Source organism: Lithobates pipiens, unplaced genomic scaffold, assembly GCF_037356315.1.
Source record: "Lithobates pipiens isolate NorthernLeopardFrog02 unplaced genomic scaffold, aLitPip1_a1.2 Scaffold_27, whole genome shotgun sequence".
In the NCBI taxonomy this organism is placed as follows: Eukaryota; Metazoa; Chordata; class Amphibia; order Anura; family Ranidae; genus Lithobates; species Lithobates pipiens.
The window spans coordinates 159,246,989-159,273,600 of NW_027507788.1; the positions used below are offsets into that span (position 1 = coordinate 159,246,989).

Genomic DNA, 26,612 nt, shown 5'->3' on the forward strand with positions numbered 1-26,612 from the left:
GCCAATGTTTTTTTTTAACTGTTTAAATCGATGGGTTTACTTCCACTTTAAATCATCAGTGCAAATCGCACTGATGTGCAGCTTTGAAATTGCACTGAAGTAGTGCGATTTCAAAGCCGCACCGGTGTGATCCGGAAGTTATTAACAAAGCTTAAAGGAGTTTTAAACCCTTGCCGTTTTTCACCTTAATGCAATATATTAAGGTGAAAAACATTTTTTAATGCAGCAGCGCCCCCGAGCCCCCCTTATACTTAAGCCCCGAAATTTGCACGACGGGAACAAGCACACCAGCTCCGGCCAGTGTCTCGAGAAAACTATCCTGATTGGATAGATTGATAGCAGCGCAGCCATTGGCTCCCGCTGCTGTCAATCAAATCCAACGACGCAGGGAGCGGGGCCAAGTCATGCATTTGGCGGCTATGGACGCGGAGTGCTGGACTCAGGAGTGCGCCCGCAAGTTAACGCCGCTGGGGAACCCCAGAAGACTAACTTCGGGGACACTGATATGCATGTTATTTAAGAAAAAAAAAACCCTTACAATCACTTTAAATGAAGCTAAAGTTAGAAGCCACCTGAGTGCACCAGTTTTAGTAACTCTCCTTCATAGCAACTGTAACCAGTTTTAAAGCTGAACTCTGGAAACAAAATCCTCAATAGCCACAAAGGATATAAATTTGTTTATGTTGCTATAAATTATCTACATAGTGACATTTAAAGCATCTACCTCGAAATTGTGTTCTTGACCAGTCACCTTTCTCCACGTTTTTATTTTTTGACCAATCACCAGCCTCCATGTTTTATTTTTGATCGCGCCCCTTCTTCCACATTTTATTGCTGATCAATCCCCTTCCCCCACTTATTTTATTTTTGACCAATCGTATACCTGCATGTTTTATTTCTGACCAATCATCTGCCTACACATTTTTTTTTTTCTGACCAATCGCCTTTCTCCACATTTTATTTTTGACCAATCAAATGCCTGCATGTTTTATTTTTGACCAATCCCCTTTCTCCATGGTTTATTTTAACCAATTACATGCCTGCATGTTTTATTTCTGACCAATCACCAGCCTCCATATTTTATTTCAGATCAATAACCCCCGGCCACTGTATGTATGACTTACCTCGCACTGTAACGTTGACCTCTTTGGTTTTCACGGGTATGCTGTAGTGTAAACACATATACACGCCTTCATCGTCCCTGGTAATATTGGATATACTGATAACAAGCCTGTTCTGTGATGACCTGATCAATTGGAATCTTCTGTCTTTCAAAACTAAAAACAAGAAAAAGTGAAAGTGAATGCAAAGCTCAAACTTGTTTTTAGCTTTGTAGAGAGTAGAGAATGGTAATACCCACCATCAGTGTGTGTTTTGTGTTTTTGTTGCTGTCCGCGTCCCATTGGAGAGATTTCCATTCACTCTCTCTCCTGGAGACACAGCAGGAAGTGCAAAGAAATCTCTCCAAAGTGAGAAAGTTGGATAGCTGACACTGTCACCATTGGAGGTTTTCACCTTATTGTTAATGCGTTTTGGAGGATTGCTGCCCCCTCTTCTTCAAAGCTTCAGTCTAATCTGATGGATAAAGTCTGTCTCCTAATATGATAACCTTGTACCTGAGTGTCCATTGTGCCACTGGAGGTTTAATCGATGTTCTGTAACACTTATGACCAACAAATCCAACATTACCAAATCCCTGAAGAATCCCCCATAACGCGTTGACCTTCTTTTAATTCATACAGCAAAATAGTGATCATTGTTTTCCCACTGACTGGAGTTTTCAAAAAAAAGATTTTTTTTTTTATATCACTCTCGGCACTCCTCCCCCACCTCCGCAGCAGTGAGAACTCTGGAGGGGTTCTAATCATTCTGTACCATATCAAAAATGGTGACAAAGTATGAGCTGTAGATGTAACTTTGATGTCAATGCTGTGCTAATAATTTAAAGATTTCTTCAGGTTTTTTTCTGGACTGGAGACAAATCTGACAAATTAACGAATTCAACAAATGAACCAATTCATACAATTATCTGTCTTCTAGAGCGGTGGTCATCAACCCTGTCCTCAGGGCCCACTAACAGCCCAGGTTTTATGTATTACCTTGGGGAGATGCAGACTAGAATACGGCAATCACTGAGCAGAAAATGATATCACCTGTCATGTATTTCAGTTATCTTGCAAACCTGGCCTGTTAGTGGGTCCTGAGGACAGGAGTTGATGGCCACTGCTCTAGAACAGTGGTCATCAAACTGCGGCCCAGGGGCCAAATCCAACTGACATCAATGGTGGGGCACTATTTCTACCACTGACACCAAAAAGAGGGGGCTATTCCTCCCAATGATGCGAACAATAGGGGCACTATTCCTCCCAATGATTCAAACAATGGGGCACTATTCCGCCTGATGATACAAACAATGGGGCACTATTCCTCAGAATGATACATACAATAAGGAACTATTCTTCCCAATCATACAAACAATGGGGCACTATTCCTTCCGATGATGCAAACAATGGGGCACTATTCCGCCCGATTATACAAACGATGGGGCACTTTTCCTCCCAATGATACAAACAATGGGGCACTATTCTTCCCAATAATACAAACAATGGGGTACTATTCCTCCCAATGATGCCATCGATGGGGGACTATTCCTCCCAATGATGCCATCGATGGGGGACTGTTCCTCCCAATGATGCCATCAATGGGGGACTGTTCCTCCCAATGATGCCATCGATTGGGGGACTGTTCCTCCCAATGATGCCATCGATTGGGGGACTGTTCCTCCCAATAATGCCATCGATTGGGGGACTGTTCCTCCCAATGATGCTATCGATTGGGGGACTGTTCCTCCCAATGATGCCATCGATTGGGGGACTGTCCCTCCCAATGATGCCATCGATGGGGGACTATTCCTCCCACCAGGGATTTTTTATTTTTTTAATGTTAGAATTCATGTTGGCGGCCAGGGGGGCAGTAAAACCACAGCTCAGACGCCTATTTTTAACTGCCCAGCCAGTGTGAAAGTGCCCTAACTGCTGCAATAATCACTGTAGCGAAGTGTTAGTGATCGGGGAATAAGAAGCCTCTGTGATTGGCTCCTGCTTACACTTGGATACTTCAGCTGTCAGACTAGTAGATGGTCCCAGAGGGTTGTACACACAGCAGCTCAATGATTCAACCTTTAAATTATTCTTCATTCACTCAACCTGTCCATCCATTATTCATCCCAGGGAAATAATGATGACAATTAAAGGACTCCGCACTCACCTTTCTCACTGTTGAAGAAGGTGACATATCCCCTTGGTGTGAGCCATTGCATGGCGGAGCTGTCGCTTCCTGGAAACGCACATCTAAGAGTGAGGGTCCTTCCTTCCTCCACAGACACACGTGAGTAGAAAACCTTTGCTGCAAGAAAACGTTTGTGGTGAGTTAGGTTCTGGCACCACTGTACAGGAAATGCTGTACTACAGGATAAGCTCTAACAATGAACTTGCATATATGGACCCTTTAGGTCTGGTAAATAAAAAGTTTAATGCATTGTTATATTTATTAGAAGTATAAAATCTAACTATTCCTAATCCTGCCAAAAATTCAGTGAATTGTCAACTTCCTGTGATTTCAGTCTGTACTGAACTATCAATTACCCACTATCTCTCATGTTCTGGAGAAGGGGGGTGTCTTGTAGTCCTGTTCTAGGTTGACTATGCTGCTCTTCTATTGCTATTGTACAGCAAGTGAACATTGGCCCCACCAGGACAGGAAGTGTGCTACTCACAGGATGGACCAGATGAAAATGAAGAGAAAGTTTTGAAAATCTGCACTATATAATGTTTTCTAGGGTTTACATATACACTCAGTGGCCACTTTATTAGGTACACCTTGCTAGTACGGGGTTGGACCCCCTTTTGCCTTTGGAACCGACTTAATTCTTCATGGCATAGATTCAACAAGGTGTTGGAAACATTCCTCAGAGATTTTGGTCCATAGTGACATGATAGCATTATGCAGTTGCTGCAGATTTGTCGGCTGCACATCCATGATGTGAATCTTCCAGTGGCGAGATGATTTGAGCTTTGTGACATGGTGCATTATTCTGCTGGAAGGAGCCATCAGAAGATGGGTACCCTGTAGTCAGAAAGAGATGGACATGGCCAGCAACAATACTCAGGTAGGCTGTGGTGGTTAAACAATGCTCAATTGGTACTAAGGGGCCCAAAGTGTGCCAAGAAAATATCCCCCACACCATTACACCACCAGCCTGAACTGTTGATACAAGGCAGGATGGATCCATGCTTTCATGATATTCATTCGCTAGTGTCACACAACTGGGTGGGCTCAGAGCGCAATGCTTTGCATCCAGAGCCCACCCTATTTTGAAGCCTATTATCTGGCTCTAATCAAGTGCTTAAAAACAAAACACCCCCCCCCCCCCCCCCCACCACCACCATTGTATCCGCATGGATGTATTTTAACACTTAACTTAAAGTGACACTAAACAATATCCTTATTCTCCAATAATAAGCCATATACAGTGCCTTGCAAAAGTATTCACCCCCCTTGGCTTTTTAACTATTTTGTTACATTACAGCTTTTAGTTCAATGTTTTTTTAATCTGAATTATACGTGATGGATCAGAACACAATAGTCTACCGTTGGTGAAGTAAAATTAGAAAAATATATACATAAGACTATTTTCCAGAAATAAAAAATTGATAATTGGCATGTGTGTATGTATTCTCCCCCTTTGTTATGAAGCCCATAAAAAGCTCTGGTGCAACCAATTACCTTCAGAAGTCACATAATTAGTGAAATGATGTGTGCAATCTACGTGTCACATGATCTGTCATTACCTATACACCCCTTTTTTGAAAGGCCCCAGAGGCTGCAACACCTAAGCAAAAGCCACCACTAATCAAACACTGCCATGAAGACCAAGGAACTCTCCAAACAAGTAAGGGACAATGTTGTTGAGAAGTACAAGTCAGAGTTAGGTTATAAAAAAAAAATATCCAAATCTTTGATCCCTAGGAGAACCATCAAATCTATCATAACCAAATGGAAAGAACATGGCACAACCGCAAACCTGCCAAGAGACGGACGCACACCAAAACTCATGGACCGGGCAAGGAGGGCATTAATCAGAGAGGCAGCACAGAGACCTAAGGTGACCCTGGAGGAGCTGCAGAGTTCCACAGCAGAGACTGGAGTATCTGTACATAAGGAGCTCCATAGAGTTGGGTTTTATGGGGCAGAGTGGCCAGAAGAAACCCATTACTTTCAGCAAAAAACAAAATGCCACTCTTTGAGTTTGCGAAAAGGCATGTGAGAGACTCTCAAAATGTATGCTCTGGTCTGACGAGACTAAAATTTTACTTTTTGGCCATCAAAGAAAACGCTATGTCTGGTGCAAACCCAACACATCACATCACCCCCACAGTGAAACATGGTGGTGGCAGCATCATGCTGTGGGGATGTTTTTCAGCAGTCGGGACTGGGAAACTGGTCAGGGTTGAGGGAAAGATGGATGGTGCTAAATACAGGGACTGTACCACTCTGTGTGTGATTTTGAGGCTAGGACGGGGGTTCACCATCCAGCAGAACAATGACCCCAAATTCGCTGCTAAAGCAACACTTGATTGTTTTAAGGCAAAACGTGTAAATGTGTTGGAATGGCCTAAGCCCAGACCTCAATCCAATAGAAAATCTGTGGTCAGACTTAGATTGCTGTTCACAAGCGCAAACCATCCAACTTGAAGGAGCTGGAGCAGTTTTGCAAGGAGGAATGGACAAAAATCCCAGTGGTAAGATGTGACAAGCTCATAGAGACTTATCCAAAGCGACTTGGAGCTGTGATAGCCACAAAAGGTGGCTCTACAAATTAATGACTTTAGGGAGTGAATAGTTATGCACATTGACTTGTTCTGTTATTTTGTCCTGTTTGTTGTTTGCTTCACAATTAAAAAAATTAAAATAAAGTAAAAAAAAAAAAAATCTTCAAAGTTTGGGCATGTTCTGTAAATTAAATGATTCCAGGTTGTGAGGCAACAAAACACAAAAAATGCCAACAGGTTGAATACTTTTTCAAGGCACTCTGCATTAAATTGTTTCTTGCCTGTGTTTTTCTGCCTTCGTGTAACATCCTCCATGAGCTCCTGAACCCTTCCTTTTCCCACTCACTTCTGAACAATGCATTGTAGTTACGGTCATGTACACTACTCCATGAACACTACACATCCCATAGTCCCTAGTCCATCTCTGGAGTGAGCAAGAGAGGGTGGCTACATTCCTACATACAGTGGGACCATGCAGAATGAATGCAGCCAATCCCTACCAGAAAGTTGGATCACTGAGCGAAATAAAAGGGACTTTCTTAAGTTAAGAATACATATTTTAATCTTCTTCTTCTTCTTTTTTTTTTTTTAAAAAAACCTAGATTTTAGTATCCCTTTAGCTTAAAACTCTACCCTCTGTAATCCCTAACCTAACCCTCAACGTCTAAGGTCAGCCATAGACAGATCGAAAATCACTTTATTTCCCCATCAACACATAATGGGGCAATCCCTCATGAGAAGGCATTGTGAAGCCGTCCCTGCTGGGAGAACACAGTGATCATTGCTAGCGCCTATAACAACTGCAAGACAGGTTGGCTGTACCCAAGTTCATCATTCGGTACATCCAACCGGCCCATACATGGTTTAAATCTCACTCAGTCTCTGCTGAACTGGCTGAGATTGATACCGTCTATGACTGGCTTTACCTTAACCCTAATTGTAAAATACTTAACCTTAACCCTTAGCCCTAACACTAAGGGCCTTTTCACACACACGGTGGGTGCCTGTTATAGTTCTGTAGCGTGGTTTGTGTCGTACATGCGTTGTTACAAAGCCTTGTGATTTCCTTTTTTCTTTTTTTTGTAACATTTTTGAAAGTTACCTAAAATCACTATATTTAACCATATGCACAACAGTGCATTGCGACACACTGACGCATTGTTTTGCATTACATGAAAAAGCAGACCTGCTGCAGTTTTATGCAAAACGGCAAAGCACTTGTATGGTGTGAGCAGTGCACATAGGGAACAATTGTTATCGCAGTGCTCTTGGGTTGAGCCTGCGTTGATGAAATACCTGGTTCGAACAATCCCTATGGTCATATTTATAAAACCGTGAATCTGACGTTCACCAAAAATTCACTGCTGGTGAATCTTCAAGGTGCACAAAGTTTTAAATGACGCTGATTGATTCACCACCAATTAATGTATTTATGAATAAGCCCCACAGCTAACTGCTTAAAACCTCACCTTCTCCTCCAAAAATATCTCGTGCCAAAGATGAACAGCTTCAAGTTTTCCAATTTGGCAAGTAATAGATTCATTCCACTGGCACTTTTTTAGACTAAAACAGGGGTCTCCAAACTGCGGCCCGGGGGCCAGATGCGGTCCTTTGCTTGCTTTAATTCAGCCCTTAGGGCACTGTTCTTCTCACTGATACAAGACACTATTCCTTCCACTGACACCAAAGATGGGGCACTATTCCTCCTACTGAAACCAATTATGGAGTACTATTCCTCCCACTATCACCAACGACTGGGCACTATTTCTCCCACCGACACCAACAATGGGGCACTATTCCTCCTACTGAAACCAATTATGGGGTACTATTCCTCCCACTATCACCAGCGCCTGGGCACTATTTCTCCCACTGACACCAACAATGGGGCACTAATCATCCCATTTACACCAGTTATGGGGCACTATTCTTCCTGCTGACTCCAATGATGGGATACTATTCCTCCCACTACCAATGAGTGAGCATTATTTCTCCTGCTGACCTCAAAGATGGGGCACTATTCATCCCAATGACGCCAACAATGGGGCACTATTCATCCCACTGACACCAAGAATGGGGCACTATTCATCCCTCTGGCACCAAGAATAGGTTGCTGTTCCTCCCCCTGACACCAATGATGGGGCACCATTTCTCCAACTGACACCAATGATGGGGTAGTATACCTCCCACTATAAATGATTAGGCACTATTCCTCCCACAGACACCAACGTCCGGCCCCTCTAAAGTCTGAACTGGAACTTTGTTTCCTTATCAGGATATAGGCCAGGGGTCTCCAAATGTTCTAAACAAAGAACTACACTTGACTTTCCAGTACTTGTAGATACAATGTTGAATGCCTCACCATCTGGTATAGTTAAGGCAATGTCTACCCCGGAGGATCAGGATCTTCCTGGCATACTGGTAAATACTATGGCAAGGGTATTGTATCCAGAAGTATGGACTTACCTTCCCCATTGAGCAGAGCGCCCAGCACACAGAGCAGTGCGCACACAATCATTAGTCCCGTCTGCACTTCTCTCTTTCTGAGCTTCCTCCAGACTCTGCAAATGTTTTCATGTCTGAGGGGTTGGGGGGGTTACGGAAGTCTCTGAAGACCGGTGACATCAGAATGTTGATGGAGAACAAGCGGTCTTTCCACCCTGAGAAAGTGAGTGGTGCAGCTTTACCACAAAGTTCACAAACAGGCTTACACCCCCCACCTGAGACCTATAGCTCTGAGGCTATAGGAAACCACTTAATGAGACAGAAATACCTTTCTATATGAAATAGCCCTACATGGGCTACAGCTCTCTAGCCACTGGGTAACTACAGATCCCAGCATTGTACAGCTGATTCTTTTTTTATGAAAAGCTGTAAGGTTTTGATAGAAAACTAAAATGGTCTTTATTCCCTCTGGGTTTATGTAAGACTAAAATAAATGAACTCTTATGCCGTGTACACATGACCGGACTTTCCGGCAGACTAGGTCCGAAGAGATTAGTGCATTGGACAATCTGATCGTGTGTGGACTATTCCGATCGTTTCTTGAAAAAAAAAATTGATCTAGAAATAGAACATGTTTCAAATCTAACCGATGGACTCAATTCCGACTGACTAAAATCAGGAAACCGTTCGTTTGGTCTGACGGACCAAATACGACGCAAGGGAAGCTATTGGCTACTGGCTATTGAACTTCCTTGTTTAGTCCCGCTTTACGCTATCATGTTCAAAATGAAAGGACTTATGAACGGACTTAGTCCGTCAGAACTCCGCCGAAAGTCCACCAAGAAGACCGTCGGACCTAGTCTGCCGGAAAGTCCGGTCGTGTGTACGCGGCATAACAGTCATGTTTCAGGCAGCTATAGAACATGGCGGACAGAAAAAGTTATTATTAGAAGGGTTTTAGAGTGCCTCTTTAGGGCCATGTTGCATTGGGTTCAGGTGTAGGGTGCGTTGAATATTTCTGTGGCTGAAGAGATCACCGTAGACTGCGGCACAGAGGTGGTCAACCTTGTAAGAAGAGTCACAGACTGCCACTCACAGCGAGCAAAGAACATCTATTTTATTAAGGTGACCTAGTGGAACTGAGCTTCAGCAGTAATCTATAGGAGTCTGGGTGGTGTTCCAGAGTTTTGTGAACATGCTTTGTCACAGGGGGAGTTAGCACACACTGAAGTGATACAATGAGCAAAATCCACAAGAAGGTGGTCTTAACAATCAGAAGCAGAGTAAAGATAGGTGGTCAGTACATGTTCAAAACCGAGTTTCAACATAATCCAATCTACAATTAGTTATCTGAATTATGCATAACAGAAAACAAATTAAACCTACTGGTCAGGCACAGGCTAAAGGTCCAGCAGTCTATTTAAGCATTCCCAATTGGGGAAGGTGCGAACTGCAGACTTGAGATGCAGTACTGTGTAATGACCGACATATGGCAAAGTCTCAAGACAGAGGTGCTTGGTAGCTGAGGGACCTGTGTCCACATTAGATTGTTGCATTTTCCACATCATAAATATTGTCATGTCTGTTGTATGCTGTCTTTTTTTCAACCTCGCCTACTATGAGTGTCCGGAGCCGCGATTACGTTTTTTTTTTTCTTTTTTTTTGGCAATAAGCTCTTATTTTTCGGGAGCATCCGCTGGACCTTCAGAGTGCATGCGCTGCGGACAACATTGGCTGCATGCAAGGTGACTATTTGCTAAATTGTACAGGTTTAGCAGATATTCATTTTACCTACAGGTAAACCTTATTATAGGCTTACCTGTAGGTAAAAATGTGCTAAAGAGGTATACAACCACTTTAATGAAATCTGAATGATCTCTGAAGCATCTCAAACTGATGCCATTGACACAACTCCAAAGCCTGTTGACACAGGACCTTAATTATAATCTATTTTTTCATAGCCACCAATCAGAGAGCCAAGGAGTTCATAATGCTGGCACCCACATAAGTGACATACTATTAGTATGATAAGTCATGGTTTGTGTTGTTTATGTTCACACATGTGGAGGCTTTATGCATCAATGGCATTAATGAGAAACAATGAGGACTTCCCAAAATGACAAATACATATGACCTTTCTCAATCTGGTCATTTCTTGATAAACCCACAAAAGGGATGGAGTACAGGTGGGCAAATAAAGGCCAGAAGGCATAGGTGAGGGCACAGACAAGGGGTTAATGAGGACACTTAGAACAGATATATTCATACCATGAAAAATGCCTAAAACTATTTCTGACTCAAAGTGATTCACAGAGCTTCTCCTACTCATTAAACTGCCTGATCGAGCTTCAAGTAGAAACAGAGGAGTAATACCGCGTACACACGACCGGACTTTTTGACAGGAAAGATCTGACGGAACGAATCCGGCGGACAATTCGATGGTGTGTGGGCTCCATCGGACCTTTGCTGTCCAAAAATCTGACAGACTTTAGAAATAGAACATGTTTCAAATTTTTTCGCCGGAACTCCATCGGACCCAGTTCCTATTGAGAAATCTGCTCGTGTGTATGCTAGTCCGACAGACAAAAACCGACGCTAGGGTAGCTATTGGCTACTAGCTATGAACTTCCTTATTCTAGTCTGGTCGTACGTTATCACGTTCTAATCTGTCGGACTTTGGTGTGATTTTGTGTGGCCAAGTCCGTTCATTCGGAAAGTCCATCAGAACTCCACCGAAAGACCGTCGGACCTAGTCCGTCAAAAAGTCCGCTCGTGTGTACGCGGCATTAGAGCTTCTATTTGTGGAATGTAGTGTTGTCAGGACTATGTTATTCATGATTTGATTATTCTACTCAGAAATACCAAAAAACACTCCCAAGAGAAAAACAAAACAAAACTATACAATAAGCACAGTCCAGCACAATGTTTTATGAAACTATTGATTTAAAAAAAATGCAATCTGTTTCAGGATTTTGGACACCCTCACCTGTCAGGTCCTTGATCACCTGCTGGTGGCACTGTGCTTCCCAGAGTGGAAGGTTGTAGTTTCAGTGTCTCCCAGTAGCCAGCAGATTCTAGTAAGCAGTTTCCAGGCAGGGTATTTAGGTTCTTCCCTACTACTGCCTCTTGCTGCAGTGTTTTGTTGCTGCCAGATTCTGTTTGCCATTGCTTCTGCCCTGTACCCTGCTGCCTTGTACCTACTCTCCCTTGTTTTTGATCCAGGTTTAGGTCCCCTCTTCCCATCTGCTCACTGCACCTCCGGTTTTCCCCTGCTTTTCTGTGTTCCCCATACTGTATGCATTGTATCTAGTTTAGTTGTTAGGCTTTCTTGTTAGGTTGTTTAGGTAGGTATTCTGTCACCGGGTTTTTTGTTCACTAATATTTTTATGTTTGTGGTGTCTGGCTAGATTTTGTTACTGTAAATAAATCTCACTTAACGCATACACAGTCTGGTCCAAGTTTCCTGAATGTAGCCATGCAGATCTGTCCATCCCTGCTGCTGATTTCTGACCCTACCTTTAGAAGGGCTTATGTATTGTCTAATCTCAAATGTTGCTTGACTTGAATGAAATACAACAGTAATTATATATTATGCAACATTTCATTGCAGCCACTGGCATTCTGTGCAACTGGAAGCTCTCATCATTTTGGACTCTCTGACCATCGGTGGGGCACTTCTTCTGCTTCTTCTATATTCTGACCAAGCTTTAAGGCACTGTATGGAAACCATTGAACCACCATTGGTTTACTCCCAATATGCAGAGCATGCAGCAGCCCTCTAGACTAATTTCTCCTTCCAGAGCTTTCCAGTCTTCCAGGTAATGGGCCAAATGGCAGTCTACCCTGATGTCATGTGGCCATAACTTAGATATTTCTATCTAGCCTTTGGGTCACCAATAACATTTGCACAAGGCCACTGACCTGATCAGTAAGGAAGGGTGAGCCATGTTGACCAACAACTTGGGTAGGAGAGTTGAGTATTAGTAAGGAAGAGAATGTTTAGGAGTTTCAGGGAATCATTTACTTTATCCCTTTATGCTGGCAAGTGGCTTTGGGAATCCAATCAGCAAAGTAGATATAGGGTTGTATATGGTTGATCATTGGCATATCAAGAACCTTTTCTTAATACTTATGCTGATGGTTCTGACCTCCTGAATCTTCCAGGAGACACTAACCAGCAGGTGAATCAGTTCATTGGTCTCCACCTCTAACTTAACTATACATTTTTGCATGGACTGACCTTTAAAGTTGGCTTCATACCTGTGCAATGCAGTGAAACTGGTCTAATGTGTGGTGCCATTTGATTAGAATGGGCCCCTGAATGCAACAGAACAGTAGTTACCAAAGGACCAACACGGAGTGTACCACAATGCACACACACAGTGTGGGCCACTGCATTAAAAAAAAGCACAATTATGGGCTTTGTTCCATTGCTGTGTGTTCACAGCCTATGCTGAATTCTTTGGCACAAAGCACAGTTAATCCACAAAATACTGCACAATACTCATACTAAACACACAGGAACTAGGCATGTGTGATGGGGCCCTAATGGAGGGACATCTCTTTGGCCCATGTTCAGGGGCCACGCAGTGGTAAGCACATTTTTAGCCTGGGCCTAGAAAGGGTTAAGTTTGTTGCTTTGTGGTCTTCAGTGAGAGAATTGCGACAAGCATAACTTCGGTCTGCGATGTGATATTTCCTCTGTGACTATATATATTTTCTCACTGTAATGAATTGTCACCCTCCCACCTCCTATACTGTACGCTGAGGTGAGGGGGAAGAGGTGTCAAATTGTGATGTCATGGAGTTGGGGTGATGTGGAGAGGACACGGGGTGGACTATGTGTACTATAAACTATTGCGCTATGATAGATCCTGACAGCAGGACTATGTAGGGTAAGATGAGGAATGATATGGGCTGATGAAAATGTCAGAGGTTGACAAAACAACCCAGGATCCACTATTGAGAAGTAAAATGTACAGCAACACATTTTGAATGCCACCCTGGGGCACTAAGGCAAAGCAGCACATGGTATTCGTGTTATAGCATAGTGCAATAGATGTGAGTCCTCTGTGCCTTTTGGTGCGCCACATTAAACAAAATTGTTCATATAGAGATATAGCACTCCCTCAAAAAATGTGTTGCACCACTCAACTATAATGACATTTTGCAGTTACAGTTCACTCTTAGTTCCCCTGCAAAGTCCTAAAAACACCTGTTGATCCTGCCAGTGAAGTCCACCGAATGCAGCTTCCTGAGATAAGGTGACAATGATGCTGCACTGCTCCTGAATTCACAGCAGAGATGTCACCCCTCTGTAGGCTGTGCCTGTTTACACTATAGTGGGATGAGAAGATATTGCACGAGACGTGGCTATCAGCATTGTCACTGCTAGTTCATAAACCTGTAGCTTGTCAATCAGCACCTGGCCACTCATAGTCCCATCCTCTGCTTTCTGGATTGACAGCACTGCCTCTGTTACTGAAACCTCCCCCTGTGATCCGCAGTGTCTGGGAGGGGGAGCTCCTGAGACACAAATGAAGGAGAACTTGGTTCAGTCAGGGGAGGTAAAGGAAGTTTTTGGTTTATTTTATTAGGCTAGGCTGATCTAAAGCATTAGGCATAATATTGCAGTTTACTGGTCCTTTGATGTGGTACCTGCATTAGTTTTCATTTTATATTTGTTTTGTTTTTCTTTTTTCTTTTTTGATATAGTTTTTACCTGGTGATCCTGCCAGCAACATACCTTCTTCTGTCCTAGGGTGACAACACTCACTCGCTGTAGTGTTCTAGTACAGAGCAGAGGTGTTGTAGTAGAGTCCTTCTCTACCCACCTTGTTCAGCAGTGAGTGGAAACCCCTTTACATTATTCTCCCACGATCCATTTGGCTCCTACAATTCCCAGGACTCCTGGACATACCCAGGGGATATGAATTCCACTGTTTCCTTTCCCTGTTCAGAGAGATGGCACCTGATGGGACAGCAGTAATTGGCTATGTTAGCTGTTACCAGTGGGGGAGGTCATATTTTGTTGATCCCAGCATGCAAGTCGCTAGATAAAAGTGCAAGAGCACACAGCGCTATCCTAAGCCTCATTCACTAAGCTAGCTGGCCTCGGAATACTACCTTTCAGTGGGGTGGCCATATATGTTCAGGCTCCATCCTGTATGCCCATCCATGGGACCTCTGCCGCTACCTGGACATTCAGACCAGAGGCTCCTTTCCTCTGTGGAGCCTGTCTGGAGATACCTATGGATGACCACCTTCGCTACAGCCAACCTCTTTGTAAGAGACGTGTTGTGCTTTCAGTTCAGTTCACAGGTTACAAGGACAATGGATTTCTATTTATCTGTGCTTTCAGAAAATGTACTTATCCTGGAAAAATAAAATAATGCAGCCACTACATCATACACAGAATTCTCTGACTGGATGAGACGTAGATCATGAAGTCACTGTCACTTCTCTCTACCGTCTAATCAGAGAACACCTGCAATTAAAAAATAGCGAGCTACTCCCTTTGTTCAGTTTGCAGAGCAGAAGGGGCTGTAGCAACACCCTGAAGGTCACAGCTCTAAGGCTGGATTCACACCTATGCATTTTTAGTGTTTTTTGCATTTTGCAGATTTGCACTACAGTCCATTTACCATGGTTTCCTATGGAACACGTTCTGTAGTGCAAATCTGCAAAATGCAAAAAGCACTAAAAATGCATAGGTGTGAATCCAGCCTAACTACATAGCATGGACTGCTACCGTAATCAACAGCAATACCAGCAGCCCTCAGATTCTCAGATATGAATACTTGCATCAAACCACTGTTGCCTGACAAATCGTAGTGGAGTGCTCCTGTAGTGAGGAGGGTCAGTGATTTGGCTCCCTCCCCTGTGGTAGGTCTCCCGTAGCAACTGGAACTGAACTTGCATTATAAAGACCCATAGCCTGGCCATATGGTATGGGAAGGAAGGAGCTGAGTGCACACATGAGGTCCGAGCTAGGTGCATGGCGGGACCCTATTCTGTTACTGGGAGTGAGATAACACAGGTACGCTTGTAAGTGGGCAATAGAAAATATTTATTGAAGTAATGCAACGACAGTTCACAACAACCCCGAGGGACGCCTGCCCATCCCGGTACACTCACGGTTTCCAACTATGCAAAGGTGACAGGTATCAGATGGGTTGACAGCAAAATGCAGCCTGGCCGTCTGGTGCCCAAGGAAGTTTTGACCCTACGCTTTTTCTTGTCAGGAACTTTTTCCTACTGCTAGTACTGTCCCTAACATGCAGCATACCCATCCCTACTCTACCAACTAGCATAAAAGCTCACACTGCCTGCTTGACTCAAGGTGGCTGCCAGAGTGGCATGGGGTGGCAGCATCCATTTGGGTGCTTCCCCAGTGACACAGGAAACTAGCGGACCTGTGTTTCTCTTGACTTCCCTTCCAGCTGCAGTGCCACTGCGTGAAGCACCATCTGTAGTGAAGAAAGTAGACTGTACCTGCCCACATGCTGGACTGGTGGAGAGGGCGCGGGCTCAGCAGTGTCCCTCCCAAATATAGCATACATCAGGCAACAGCGTGTAGTGACATGGGATGGTACTTTTTAGAGGAACTCTGTACTTTTATTACTGCACACAGTAACACGGTTCATCTTTAAGATGGGAAACTACCTTAGGCCCCTTTCACACTTGTACAACCTGAAAGTAGCACGACTTTGACGCAGGACAAGTGCACACGTGTGAAAGGGGCCTAAATGTTTGATTCTCACATGATTGCAGCTCCCGCCTGGTCCTGGGCATTGATGAGCCCATGCACTGCAAAATGTACCCCAACAAGCAGGGTGAGTGGTTTCACCCTCACTTCTACTCTGACCTCCAATATAATGAGTCACTTCCCCACTGATCCCTAATGTAAATTCTGGTACACACAATGAGATATTTTTTGCTTGCTAGTCTCCATATTAAAAATGAAGAGGTTACTAAAGTGAAAAAAATTCTCGTACGACCAAATTGATATTTAAAAGTGATATTGTCATGTTTTATATTTGTAGCGCCCTGGAGTTTAGGCAGGGTTGCTCCTCACAAATGTACTTGCCAGAAGTAGTTATCTTGGTTGATTGCTAGAGATCTACAGTAAAACCTTGGATTGTGAGCATAATTTGTTCCGGAAACATGCTTGTAATCACTTGTATAGCAAAGCACTTGTTTATTCATAAGCCTTTCATTTTATAGTACATATAAAAAGATTATAGCAATGTGACCTGGTTGTGTAACCATAAAATGACCATCCACAAATGGAAGCCTCCATAAGGGGATTAGAAGCAAAATCCAGCAGGAGCTACGGAGTATAAAAGAGAAGAGAGGCGCCTCTAAGTGTAGCAATATGGTTACATTTAATGAAGGTACAACATTTAGCAACTCACATGGTTGATGATTAAGAGGCAAATCTAAGTATGCAAGCATACTGGGTAAAGCTGTCCACATATACTATCCTGGCACCATGGGCTCTCACCATTGTCAGCCTTCAATTGTGACTGGGAAGACTACCCTGCAGTAGAGCGATTTGAACTGTTCATGGAGTGCAGCATGGAAGGGATGATGTTGATGGTGGTGTGGAGCAGTGGTTCTCAACCCTGTCCTCAAGTACCCCCAACAGGCCATGTTTGCAGGTTTTCCTTTATCTTGCATAGGTGCTTTAAATCAGAGTCAATGGCTTGGTATTTTGGACAGCTATTTTCATAGTTTGGTTGAACAAAGACACCAGTTCAACCTGAGTGAGTGTCTACAATTGTCCCTATCCCTGTACGTTGCACACTCATGTCAGTCCCTACCCTCAAGGAGCCCACAATCCAAGGTCCCCATTCATATACTAGGGCCATTTTTTTGGACAGAGGCCAATTAACCTACCTGCATGTCTTTGGATTGTGGGAGGAAACCGGAGTACCCGGAGGAAACCCACGCAGGCACAGGGAGAACATGCAAACTCCAGACAGGTAGTGTCATGGTTGGGATTCAAACCAGTGACCCTTCTTACTGCTAGGTGAGAATGCTACCCACTACACCACTGTGCTGCCCTATTTTATCTAACATAAATTCCCAAAACTTGGCCTGTTGGGGGTACTTGAGGACAGGGTTGGGAACCACTGCTGTGGAGAATGGTCTATGTGGACAGCTTTACACCGGATACCTGCATACTTAGATGTGCCTTTTTTAATCATCAATCATGTGAGTTGCTAAATGTTGCACCTTCATTAAATGTAACCATATTGCTACACATAGAGGTGCCTCTGTTCTGTTTTATACTCAGTTGTGACATGACGCTGCTTGTATAGCAAGTCAAAATTTATTGAGAAATTTTTCTTGTCTTGCCAAACGCTCTCAAACCAAGTTACTCTCAAACCAAGGTTTTACTGTATTGTTTATTCCCTAAGTTTGGCCTTGTTGCACTTTTTTCTCTATTACTAGGTGGCCAGGTACGTGATGGTACTAGAAACCGGAAGGGCAATTCAAGGTCAGGTTATGGGTATATGGGGTATCTCAGTCAATGGGCAGGGTTTTGTTTTAATCCCTTGGCCTGCTGGGAGAACCTATATATTCGGGTGAGGTCAGGTGATCTGTGTTCTGTGCCACCTGGACGGCTGTCTAGGTGGACATGTGTTGTATTACCCAGGCTGCTGGGCTGTAGATTGGGAATATCCCGGGGGCATCTGGCTGCTAGGCTGTCTGAGGTCCTATCCAGAAGCAAGAGAGCAGCGTAGGGTTGGGATTGCGGCTTGCAGTCCAACCAGAAATGATGGTTTCTTTCGGCCGGAAAACCTGTCGTGGGCGGAGGTAGAGGGGAAGTTGTCGCCAGTAAGGGATTTATCTGCCTTATTACTTGGGACCATAGGGTGTAACTGAAGCAAGTACCGGAGCAGTATTCTCACCAACCGGGGACGGTGAAGAATTGGGAAACTTCAGTGGGTATCAAGCCAGGGACCCACGAACTGTCACGATTGGCTCTCAAAAGCTGTGTGCTAATGATCAGGTTATCATACAATCAATTTGAAAGCAGTATTTTTTGTAGGATTTTCTGATCGTGTATACCAGGCGTAAGGGGGTCACTTCTACTCTGATCACCAATGTAAGGGGTCATGTCACTACTGACTACCAATGCAAAGGGGTCTCTTCTGCTCTGAGCTTCAATGTAACTAATCACTTTACCACTGATCACTAATGTTAGAGCGGTCACTTCTACACTTTGATCACCAATGTAATGGGTCACTTCACTACTGACCACCAATGTAAAAGGGTCTCTTGTACTCTGACCTCCAGTATAACTAGCCACTTATCCACTGATCACTAATATAAGGGGGTCACTACAATTTTCACTGTCTGCGTTACTTTTCTGGCCATTGTTGTTATTTATTTTGTTTAACCACTTCCCATCCCAGACATCGTCAAAAATGACGTCCGCAGGAGGGATCTCCCATCCTGAGCGGGCGTCATAGGGCGTCCTCAGCTTCCCGGCCGCATCACTTGGAAGCATGCTTGATGACTGCGATGTTCACCGGGCACCCACAATTGCCCAATAACAGAGCAGAACCGTGGATCTGTGTGTTTAAAGTGGGGTTCCACCCTAAAGTGGAACTTCCGCTCATCGGAACCCTCCCCCCCTCCGGTGTCACAGTTGGCACCTTTCAGGGGGGAGGGGGGTGCAGATACCTGTCTAAGACAGGTATTTGCACCCACTTCCGGGGTCATCTATGCCTCTTCCTGTCCCGGCAGCTGTCTGCTGGGACACACACGGGTCCCAGAGACAGCGCGGACCATTCCTATTGCGCTGCACAACTCGCGCATGCGCAGTAGGGAATCGGGAAGTGAAGCCGCAACGCTTCACTTCCTGATTCCCTTACCTAGAATGGCGGCGGCAGCAGCCGAGAGCCGAGCGATCGATCAGCCTCGGCTGCCGACATCGCTGGACCCTGGGACAGATGAGTGTCCATTTATTAAACGTCAGCAGCTGCAGTATTTATAGCTGCTGGCTTTTAATAATTTTTTTACAGTGAAATCCCTCTTTAAACACACAGATCCATGTCCTGTCAGGTGAGAGGAGACCGATCATATGTTCCCAAAACAGAGGAACACCAATCGGTCTCCTCCCCTTGTGAGTCCCCTCACCCTACAGTTAGAATCACTCCCTAGATAACACATTTAACCCCTTGCTCGCCCCTCTGTGTTAACCCCTTTCCTGCCACTGACATTTATACAGTAATCCGTGCATTTTTATAGCACTGATCACCGTATAAATGTGAATGGTCCCAAAATAATGTCAAAAGTGTCCGATATGTCCACTGCAATGTCGGTCACAATAAAAATCACAGCTCGCCGCCATTACTAGTAAAAAAAAAATAATAATAAAAATGCCCTTAATCTATCCCCTATTTTGTAGACGCTATAACTTTTGCACAAACCAATCAATGTACGCTTATTGAGATATTTTTTGAGTAAAAAAATAAATACATAAATCAAATGTAGAAGAATACATATTGGGCTAAACTGAGGAAAAAATATATTTATTATAGCAAAAAGTAAAAAATATTGTGTTTTTGTTTTTTATTTATTTATTTTTTTAACTTGTCACTCTTCTTTTGTTTATAGTGTAATAAATAAAAAAAATTTGGGTACAGTGTTGCATGACCGCGCAAATGTCATTCGAATTGTTACAGCGCTGAAAATTGGCCTGGACAGGAAGGGGGTGAAAATGTCCTGTATTGAAGTTGTTAATTAAAAAAATATATTTTTGTTTTATTTCAAAGTCTCTAGGGCAGGGGTAGGCAACCTGGGGCCCTCCAGCTGTTGTGGAACTACATTTCCCATGAGGCATTGCAAGGCTGCCATTTACGATTACTCCCAGAGGCATGATAGGACTTGTAGTTCTGCAACAGCTGGAGGACCCCAGGTTGCCAACCCCTGCTAGGACCTGGTGATCATGCTAATGTACCATGAGCATTTTAGAAGGGGGTTGCCTGAAACCTAAAAACTATTTCAAGGATTCCTCCATGGTTTTAAAAAAAAAAAAAAGTCTAGAAATGCTGGTATAGCAGGACAGGATGAGTGTATGAAGGTCATTTGCTGACAGACATAATAGATTGCCATTTAGACAGACCCAGGGACAAAGCCTGAGTGTGACTCCTAAGCAGTGATGATGACATGATGGAAGGTGGAGTTTGGTGACGTAGCGGAGGCGTCCCATAGGAGGAGAGTACACAGAGCAGCTTAGCCTTGCACTGTGTGCAGGAAAGGACAGAGTACAGATACATAAAGATTCATTCATCACATCACTTCAGTATTGGATATTGTGAGCTCTGGAGTCTGAGAGGTCCCTTTTGTATAGTGACACATGGAATGTATAGAGGAGGAGGTGTGACAGGGGCTGTAGGAGGGTTGTACAGAAGGGTGGGGGAGGGGGGGATGGACTATACACCGTGTAGAGCTGGCATGGAGGAAGAGATGTGCAGCTGGACGGATGAGGAAAAGCCAAGTTTTCTGTTATAGTGGGCCCTGGAGTTCCAGCAGCAGATAATACAGGTTCTCTTTATTCTGCAGCCTTGACCTTTGTACAGAAGAGGCGGCACCGGGGACGCGGTCAGCGCAGGACGCGATGATCTGCATACTGCTGGTGGCAGGACACGGCACGTTGCTAGAGAGTCACATCAAGGTCCATCTCTTGCACTTCTTATCTCATATTATTTCTACTGTTTATTTACTATAAGATAATAATTCTGGGTGAGCCCCAGTTCACACTTATGCATATCCTATGCCGATCAGATGTGATCCAAAAAGCATAGATTTGCATAGCTCCCAACTGTCCCTGATTTCGAGGGACTGTCCCTGATTTGGAGCAATGTCCCTTATTCCTCCTCATCTGTCTCTCATTTGGGTCTGATCTATATAACTGTATATAAGATTGAACTTTTTATCTATCAAAAAGTGTTTCCCAGTGCTAAACCTTTCATTTGATTTCTAAATTGCTGCATTTGTAGATTCCAAAAGCCAAAATAAAGGAATAGTAGTGGTACAAAAAAAAAACACTTATGGGTTTAATCCATCTTATTTTTCTATTGTACAATTCTCCTTTAAGGGGGTGTGGCAAGGGGTGTATCCTATGCCTGCATACTTTTGCTGATAGGTGTCCCTCGTTCCCATCTCAGAATGTTGGGAGGTATGGATTTGCATGTCATGTAAAAAAAAGCATTCTGAAGGCTGTTTTCGTATATGTGGTACAAATTTGATCTGGTTCAAAAAAGGGACTTCTATGGGACTGGACTGAAATTGCAGTCCGGTGTTCACATCACTCTAATTTTTTCTTGCCTAGATTTTTATAGAAAATAAATTCACAAATGTGACAACTAAATTCACATGGAAACCGCACATGCTCAGTGGAATTTACATTGCGAAGTAAAAAAAAAAAAAACGCATTGCGAATTCGTACCACTTTAAATTTGCACCGCGTCAGTGTGAACCAGGGCTGAGGGTCAGGCTGCCAAGATCCAGTAAGGAAGATATGATATGCCTGGACTTGTGGTCCTGCAGTGGCTACAAATTAGCCAAACCTATATATTAGAGGGCTCCAGCGCTACTGTATATCATAGTGATCCAGTGCTACTGTATTATAGAGGGGAGAGACTTATTGCTTCTGTAATCGCTAAATACAACCAGCATGCTATTCACCTGTTTCCTTGTAAAGGGGAAGTGCTAATTGTGCAGCGCAACACTTGATCCGATCAAAAACTAGGGATTTGATTTACTAAAACTCAGTGGTGGTTGGTGCTCAATATTTTGGGGGGAGCGGCAAACCAACGCCATCCCCCAACGGGAGAGGAACAGGTAGGCAGGCAATCATCAGAGGCCTCCTTACCTTAAGAAGGAGGCAGATCAGACAGACTTGCATCTGGTCTGCAGCTCCTTGCTCCGGGGCCATCGCTTCTCCAGGTAAAATGGGAGGTGGATCCTGACTGAGACCAGATTGGCCAGGAGTCCTAAGACTTCCAGGCCAATCGGGTCTCAGGAACTGCTTCCTGATTGGCCAGGAGGATAATCGGGAAGACCGTACCAAATATTATTTTATTATTGTCACACAAGTGGGAGGGCTCAAGGAGCCGGCCCACCCTTTTTTGAAGCCAATTAAAGCCTCGGGCTCTAATCATGTGCTTCAAAAAAAAAAACCCCCATTGAAATTCATGTATATGCCCCCACCCACATATAGATTAGGGGGCCGGACGCATGGATAGGGGTTGCGAGGCCTGTGCACCCCCTATGGATGGGCCGCCACTGGAGTGTGCAAAATCTGGTGCAGCTGTGCAAGGTAGCCAATCAGTTTCGAAATTCAATTTGTTCAATTAAGCTGTGACAAAAAAAAATTCTGCAAGGTTTCTATGCAGAGCTGCACCAGATTTTGCACTCTCTCTAGTTTTTGGTAAATCAAGCCCCAAGTGTCTATGTCCATGCCTTCCATTACACTATGATGAGTCTGTTCATGTAGATACATAATAGGGAATGCTTGCATTGAATTCTGAGCTGCACTTTTTTTCCTGGTTCATTCTTGGAGCTCTGACTTAGCAGGGAGGTGCAGAGACCACACATGGGATTTATGATTTAAAGGCAATGTCCTCCCAAGTAAAGGAATGCAGAATCGGGTTTTGACATTTTCAGTTGTAATAAACTGCTGAAAGCTTTCCACGAAGAGGAAGTGAGGGGAAATCTCCCCAATAGGGGACAACAGAAATAATCCCCTTTTATCCTTCCACTCAAAACTAAAACAAAATTCCTCCAGATCTCCTTCAAAGCTTTGGTATGTTAAATAACAATATACCAGATCCATTTTCATGGCTTAACATACCCCGATCCGCCTTCTCTGCTCTTGTTTTTTTTAAGTCCGAAGGTGAATATGTTACCCGATAACTTCCACAGTTGCATAACACTTACAGACGGCTCCAGACCATGTTGATCCAAAATCTTTAATATCACAAAAGAAGCTGCATTTTATATATTTGAAAATGTAAAGTCTTTTATTTTGAGGAACAAGTTATCTTTATTTCTGTCCATGACCCCAACCCAGTCCTATGGTGACAGCCAAGCCTACAAGCTTAAATTCTGTATTGCATGCATTGTATATTCCTATAAAGAATTCACTAAAAGCCCAATGGCACCAGCATTGTAGTCCCAGAACTGGTGTCACAGTATAGATCAGTAGAGATCATCTAGAGAAGTGCCCAGAGGAATATATGATGTACTTATAGAGAGGATAAGCGGGAAGTTCAGAGATGAACGCGGACTCAAACTGGGGTAAGAGCTCTGCTCTGTTTATGTAAACACTGTGCCTTGAACTTGAATATTTCCTGGTTTATCTTCAGTGAGATGCAAAAAGACTCTACTCAGTTTGTCACTGTTACCTGTACATGGGTTTATTTCTGATGGCCCAGGAGATTTCCAGGGAGGCATTCCGAGACCCGAGTGGGTCAATCTGTGAGCCTAGAGCATAGATCTTAGATCCTGTTTGGGACTTCTGAAGGCCCGGAGGTAATTCTGAGGGCCCAGATGTATTTCTGAGAGTTCAAGGAGTAATTCAGCGGTTCATTCTAAGGGCCTGGTGGTAGATGAGAAGCCCAGGGAGTTACTTTGAGGGTCCAGTGAGCCATTCCAAAGCCCAGAGTGTCATACGAAGGTCCCATGGGGTAATTTTTAGATCCAGTTTTGGAATTCAGAGAACCTATAGGTAATTGTGAGAGTTCAGGGTATAATTCTGAGGGCCAAGGGGGTCATTCTGAAAATGTAGTAATTTTGATTACACAATGTAATTTTGAAGGCTGAGAGTGTGAATGTGAGGGCCCAGGAGGTCATTCTGAGGGCTTGTTTTTGAGTGATGAGAACATGTTTGGGAATTTTGAGGGCTCAAGTGTAGTTTTTGGGGGCCAAAGGGGTACATTTTAGGGCTTATTTGGACATTCTGATGGCTCAGGTTTCATACTGAGGGCCAAAAAGTAATTCTGTGTGCCCAAGAGGTGTTTCTGAAGGTTCAGGGGTCCCAGGGGTAAATCAGTTTCTTAAAGTAACCTCATCATAAAAGTTTAGATATTGAGCAAATAATAAATCCCTATAGCACAACTATCAGAAAGAATTTTAGATATTTAATTACAGGACTGATTTTTTGGGACACAATGAGGGCTCATTCTCACCAACACCAACACACTGCCTAACAGTCCTAATGCAAGAACAAGTCAATCTGCCTCATGCCCTAAAGCTTTATTTAACAACATTGCTGTGCATTGATGTGCACTGAACACAAACGGGAAATGTTGCATTTTCCAACACACTGTAACTTCAGGGGTAGGCAATCTTTTGAGCACAGTGTGCTGAAAAAATGTTTTCAAATAAATTGAGCGTGCGGATTTTATAACAAAAAAAATTCTACTTCACACTCTCAATCACGAAAATTATTTTTATAAACAAAATGCTGTAAACTACTTTAGTAGTGAGAAATTAACATCCGGCACTCTCGCGTCTCAGATCAGCCCCAATTCCTGCAACTCCACACCTCAGATCACTGTCCCCTCTGCACATCTGCCCCAACACTGTACTACCCTGCACATCTGCCCCACCACTGTACTACCCTGCACATCTGCCCCACCACTGTACTACCCTGCACATCTGCCCCACCACTGTACTACCCTGCACATCTGCCCCACCACTATACCCCCCTGCACATCTGCCCCACCACTGTATTCACCTGTTGATCTGCCCCACCACTGAACCATCTTCTCATCTGTGCTAACTCTGAACTTATCTGCCCCACCACTGTAACCCATTTTCACATCTGCCCCACGACTGTTCCACCTCTGTTCCCGCTGCCCTTCTGCCCCACCACTGTAACCCCCCTGATCATCTGTCCCACCAATGTACCTCCTTTCTCCTCTGCCCCAACACTGAACCCCCCCCCCGCTCACCTTTCCCACCACTGTAACCCCCTTCTCATCTGCTCCACCGCTTCTCATCCCCTCTTCTCATCTATGATATGTGTGATGTGCAGAGTGGTGAAAGGAAGCAGAGATGAGACACATCTACCTGTCCTGGCACACTCATCCCCGCTGATCCACCTCTCGCATCCAGCCCACTTGGACTGTGATTGGCTTTAGCAGTGGCCAAGACAGTCCTCCTCCTCCTGGAAACAGGGACCACCCCCCCCCTAACAGAATTGCACCCAATCTCTTCCTCATCACAAAAACTGACTATCACAGCTACAGAAAAGTTAGAGAACCAAACAATGTTTCCCATCTTTTACAATGTGTGGGGGCACAGGGCCTCCCCCTCAGTGCAGGTACAGCGTGGGGAATTTTGAAATTGGAATGCATTAGTGTCTCACTGACGCTTCCCTGTGCTGCTCTGCTGATGGGGAGGGAGTCGAGTGCCAGCAAAAGAGGCTTTGATTGCCACTTGCAGCACCAGTGCCGTAGGTTGCCTACCCCTGGTAACATATCACAAGCAGCTGCAGTGCATACAAAAAGGAAAAAGCAAGTACTGCAATGTGTTTTAACAATGCATGATTGTTTGAAACAAACTTGTCTGCCCAGATTTGTATTCCTAGCTGGCCAGTCTGGAGAAGTGAACTGACTGCTCAGGTTAGGAAGTTTATTATTCACATTCTTCTAAGGGCCGGTTCACACTGCGGGCGATGCGAGGCGACACGACTTGCCTCGCCGCAATCTGACAAGTCGCCCCCGTTCTGTACAATGGAACCGTTCTGAGAGGAGCGACTCGAGTCGCTCCGACTCAGAAAAAAGGTTCCTGTACTACTTCTGGGCGACCTTGGGGCGACTTGCGTTGACTTCTATACAGAAGTAATTTGCAAATCGCCGCTGAGGTCGCGGCAGGTCGCGGCGAGGCAAGTCGGTGTCGCCTCGCATCGCCCGCAGTGTGAACCGGCCCTAATGCAAAAAAATGGTTAAAACAATCAGTTAAAACAATCACTATTTAAATGAAGGCCAAATATTTTAATTTAATCTCCTATACAGAATGACCAGAGTGGAATATACAGCTTCCTAGAAGATGTTCCCAAAGCTCTGCTACCTGGAGTGGGGGGGAAGAAAATTCTGGACTTCTGGTGGAAGGTAGTCAACACGTAAGTCGCCAACTTTATTCAATCTTCCACTTTGTTCTGGAGTCTTTAAAATGTCTGACTAGCCAAAATTTGTATATTTTATCCTGGTATAGATGGTTTTATTTTAAACCAGAAGACAAATACCTAGAACTTCTAGCTATGGAGGAGTATGTAACTGAATCCCCTTCCTGCCATGAGGTAGCACTAGA

At 44.1% G+C, this 26,612-nt stretch overlaps 2 protein-coding genes across 5 annotated transcripts in view; one reads left to right on the top strand and one right to left on the bottom strand.

Moving 5' to 3' along the window:
• The window catches only part of CRTAM (cytotoxic and regulatory T cell molecule), an 85,732-nt gene extending 77,302 nt beyond the window's left edge, over positions 1-8,430 (bottom strand). For all 3 annotated transcript variants that reach the window (XM_077457760.1, XM_077457759.1, XM_077457758.1), the window contains exons 1-3: positions 8,295-8,430; positions 3,268-3,405; positions 1,125-1,277 (exon numbers count right to left, since the gene is read on the bottom strand). In XM_077457760.1, coding sequence (XP_077313886.1) covers positions 1,125-1,277; positions 3,268-3,405; positions 8,295-8,346 — 343 coding nt within the window. In that variant the 5' untranslated portion in view covers positions 8,347-8,430. The remainder of the gene's footprint in view (positions 1-1,124; positions 1,278-3,267; positions 3,406-8,294) is intronic.
• Positions 8,431-20,492: 12,062 nt separating this feature from the next.
• The window catches only part of LOC143934296 (uncharacterized), a 93,923-nt gene continuing 87,803 nt past the window's right edge, over positions 20,493-26,612 (top strand). Inside the window, exons 1-3 of one of the 2 annotated variants that reach the window (XM_077457761.1) lie at positions 20,493-20,670; positions 20,856-20,967; positions 26,318-26,424. In XM_077457761.1, coding sequence (XP_077313887.1) covers positions 20,911-20,967; positions 26,318-26,424 — 164 coding nt within the window. In that variant the 5' untranslated portion in view covers positions 20,493-20,670; positions 20,856-20,910. The remainder of the gene's footprint in view (positions 20,671-20,855; positions 20,968-26,317; positions 26,425-26,612) is intronic. The other variant, XM_077457762.1, reaches the window with a different exon arrangement.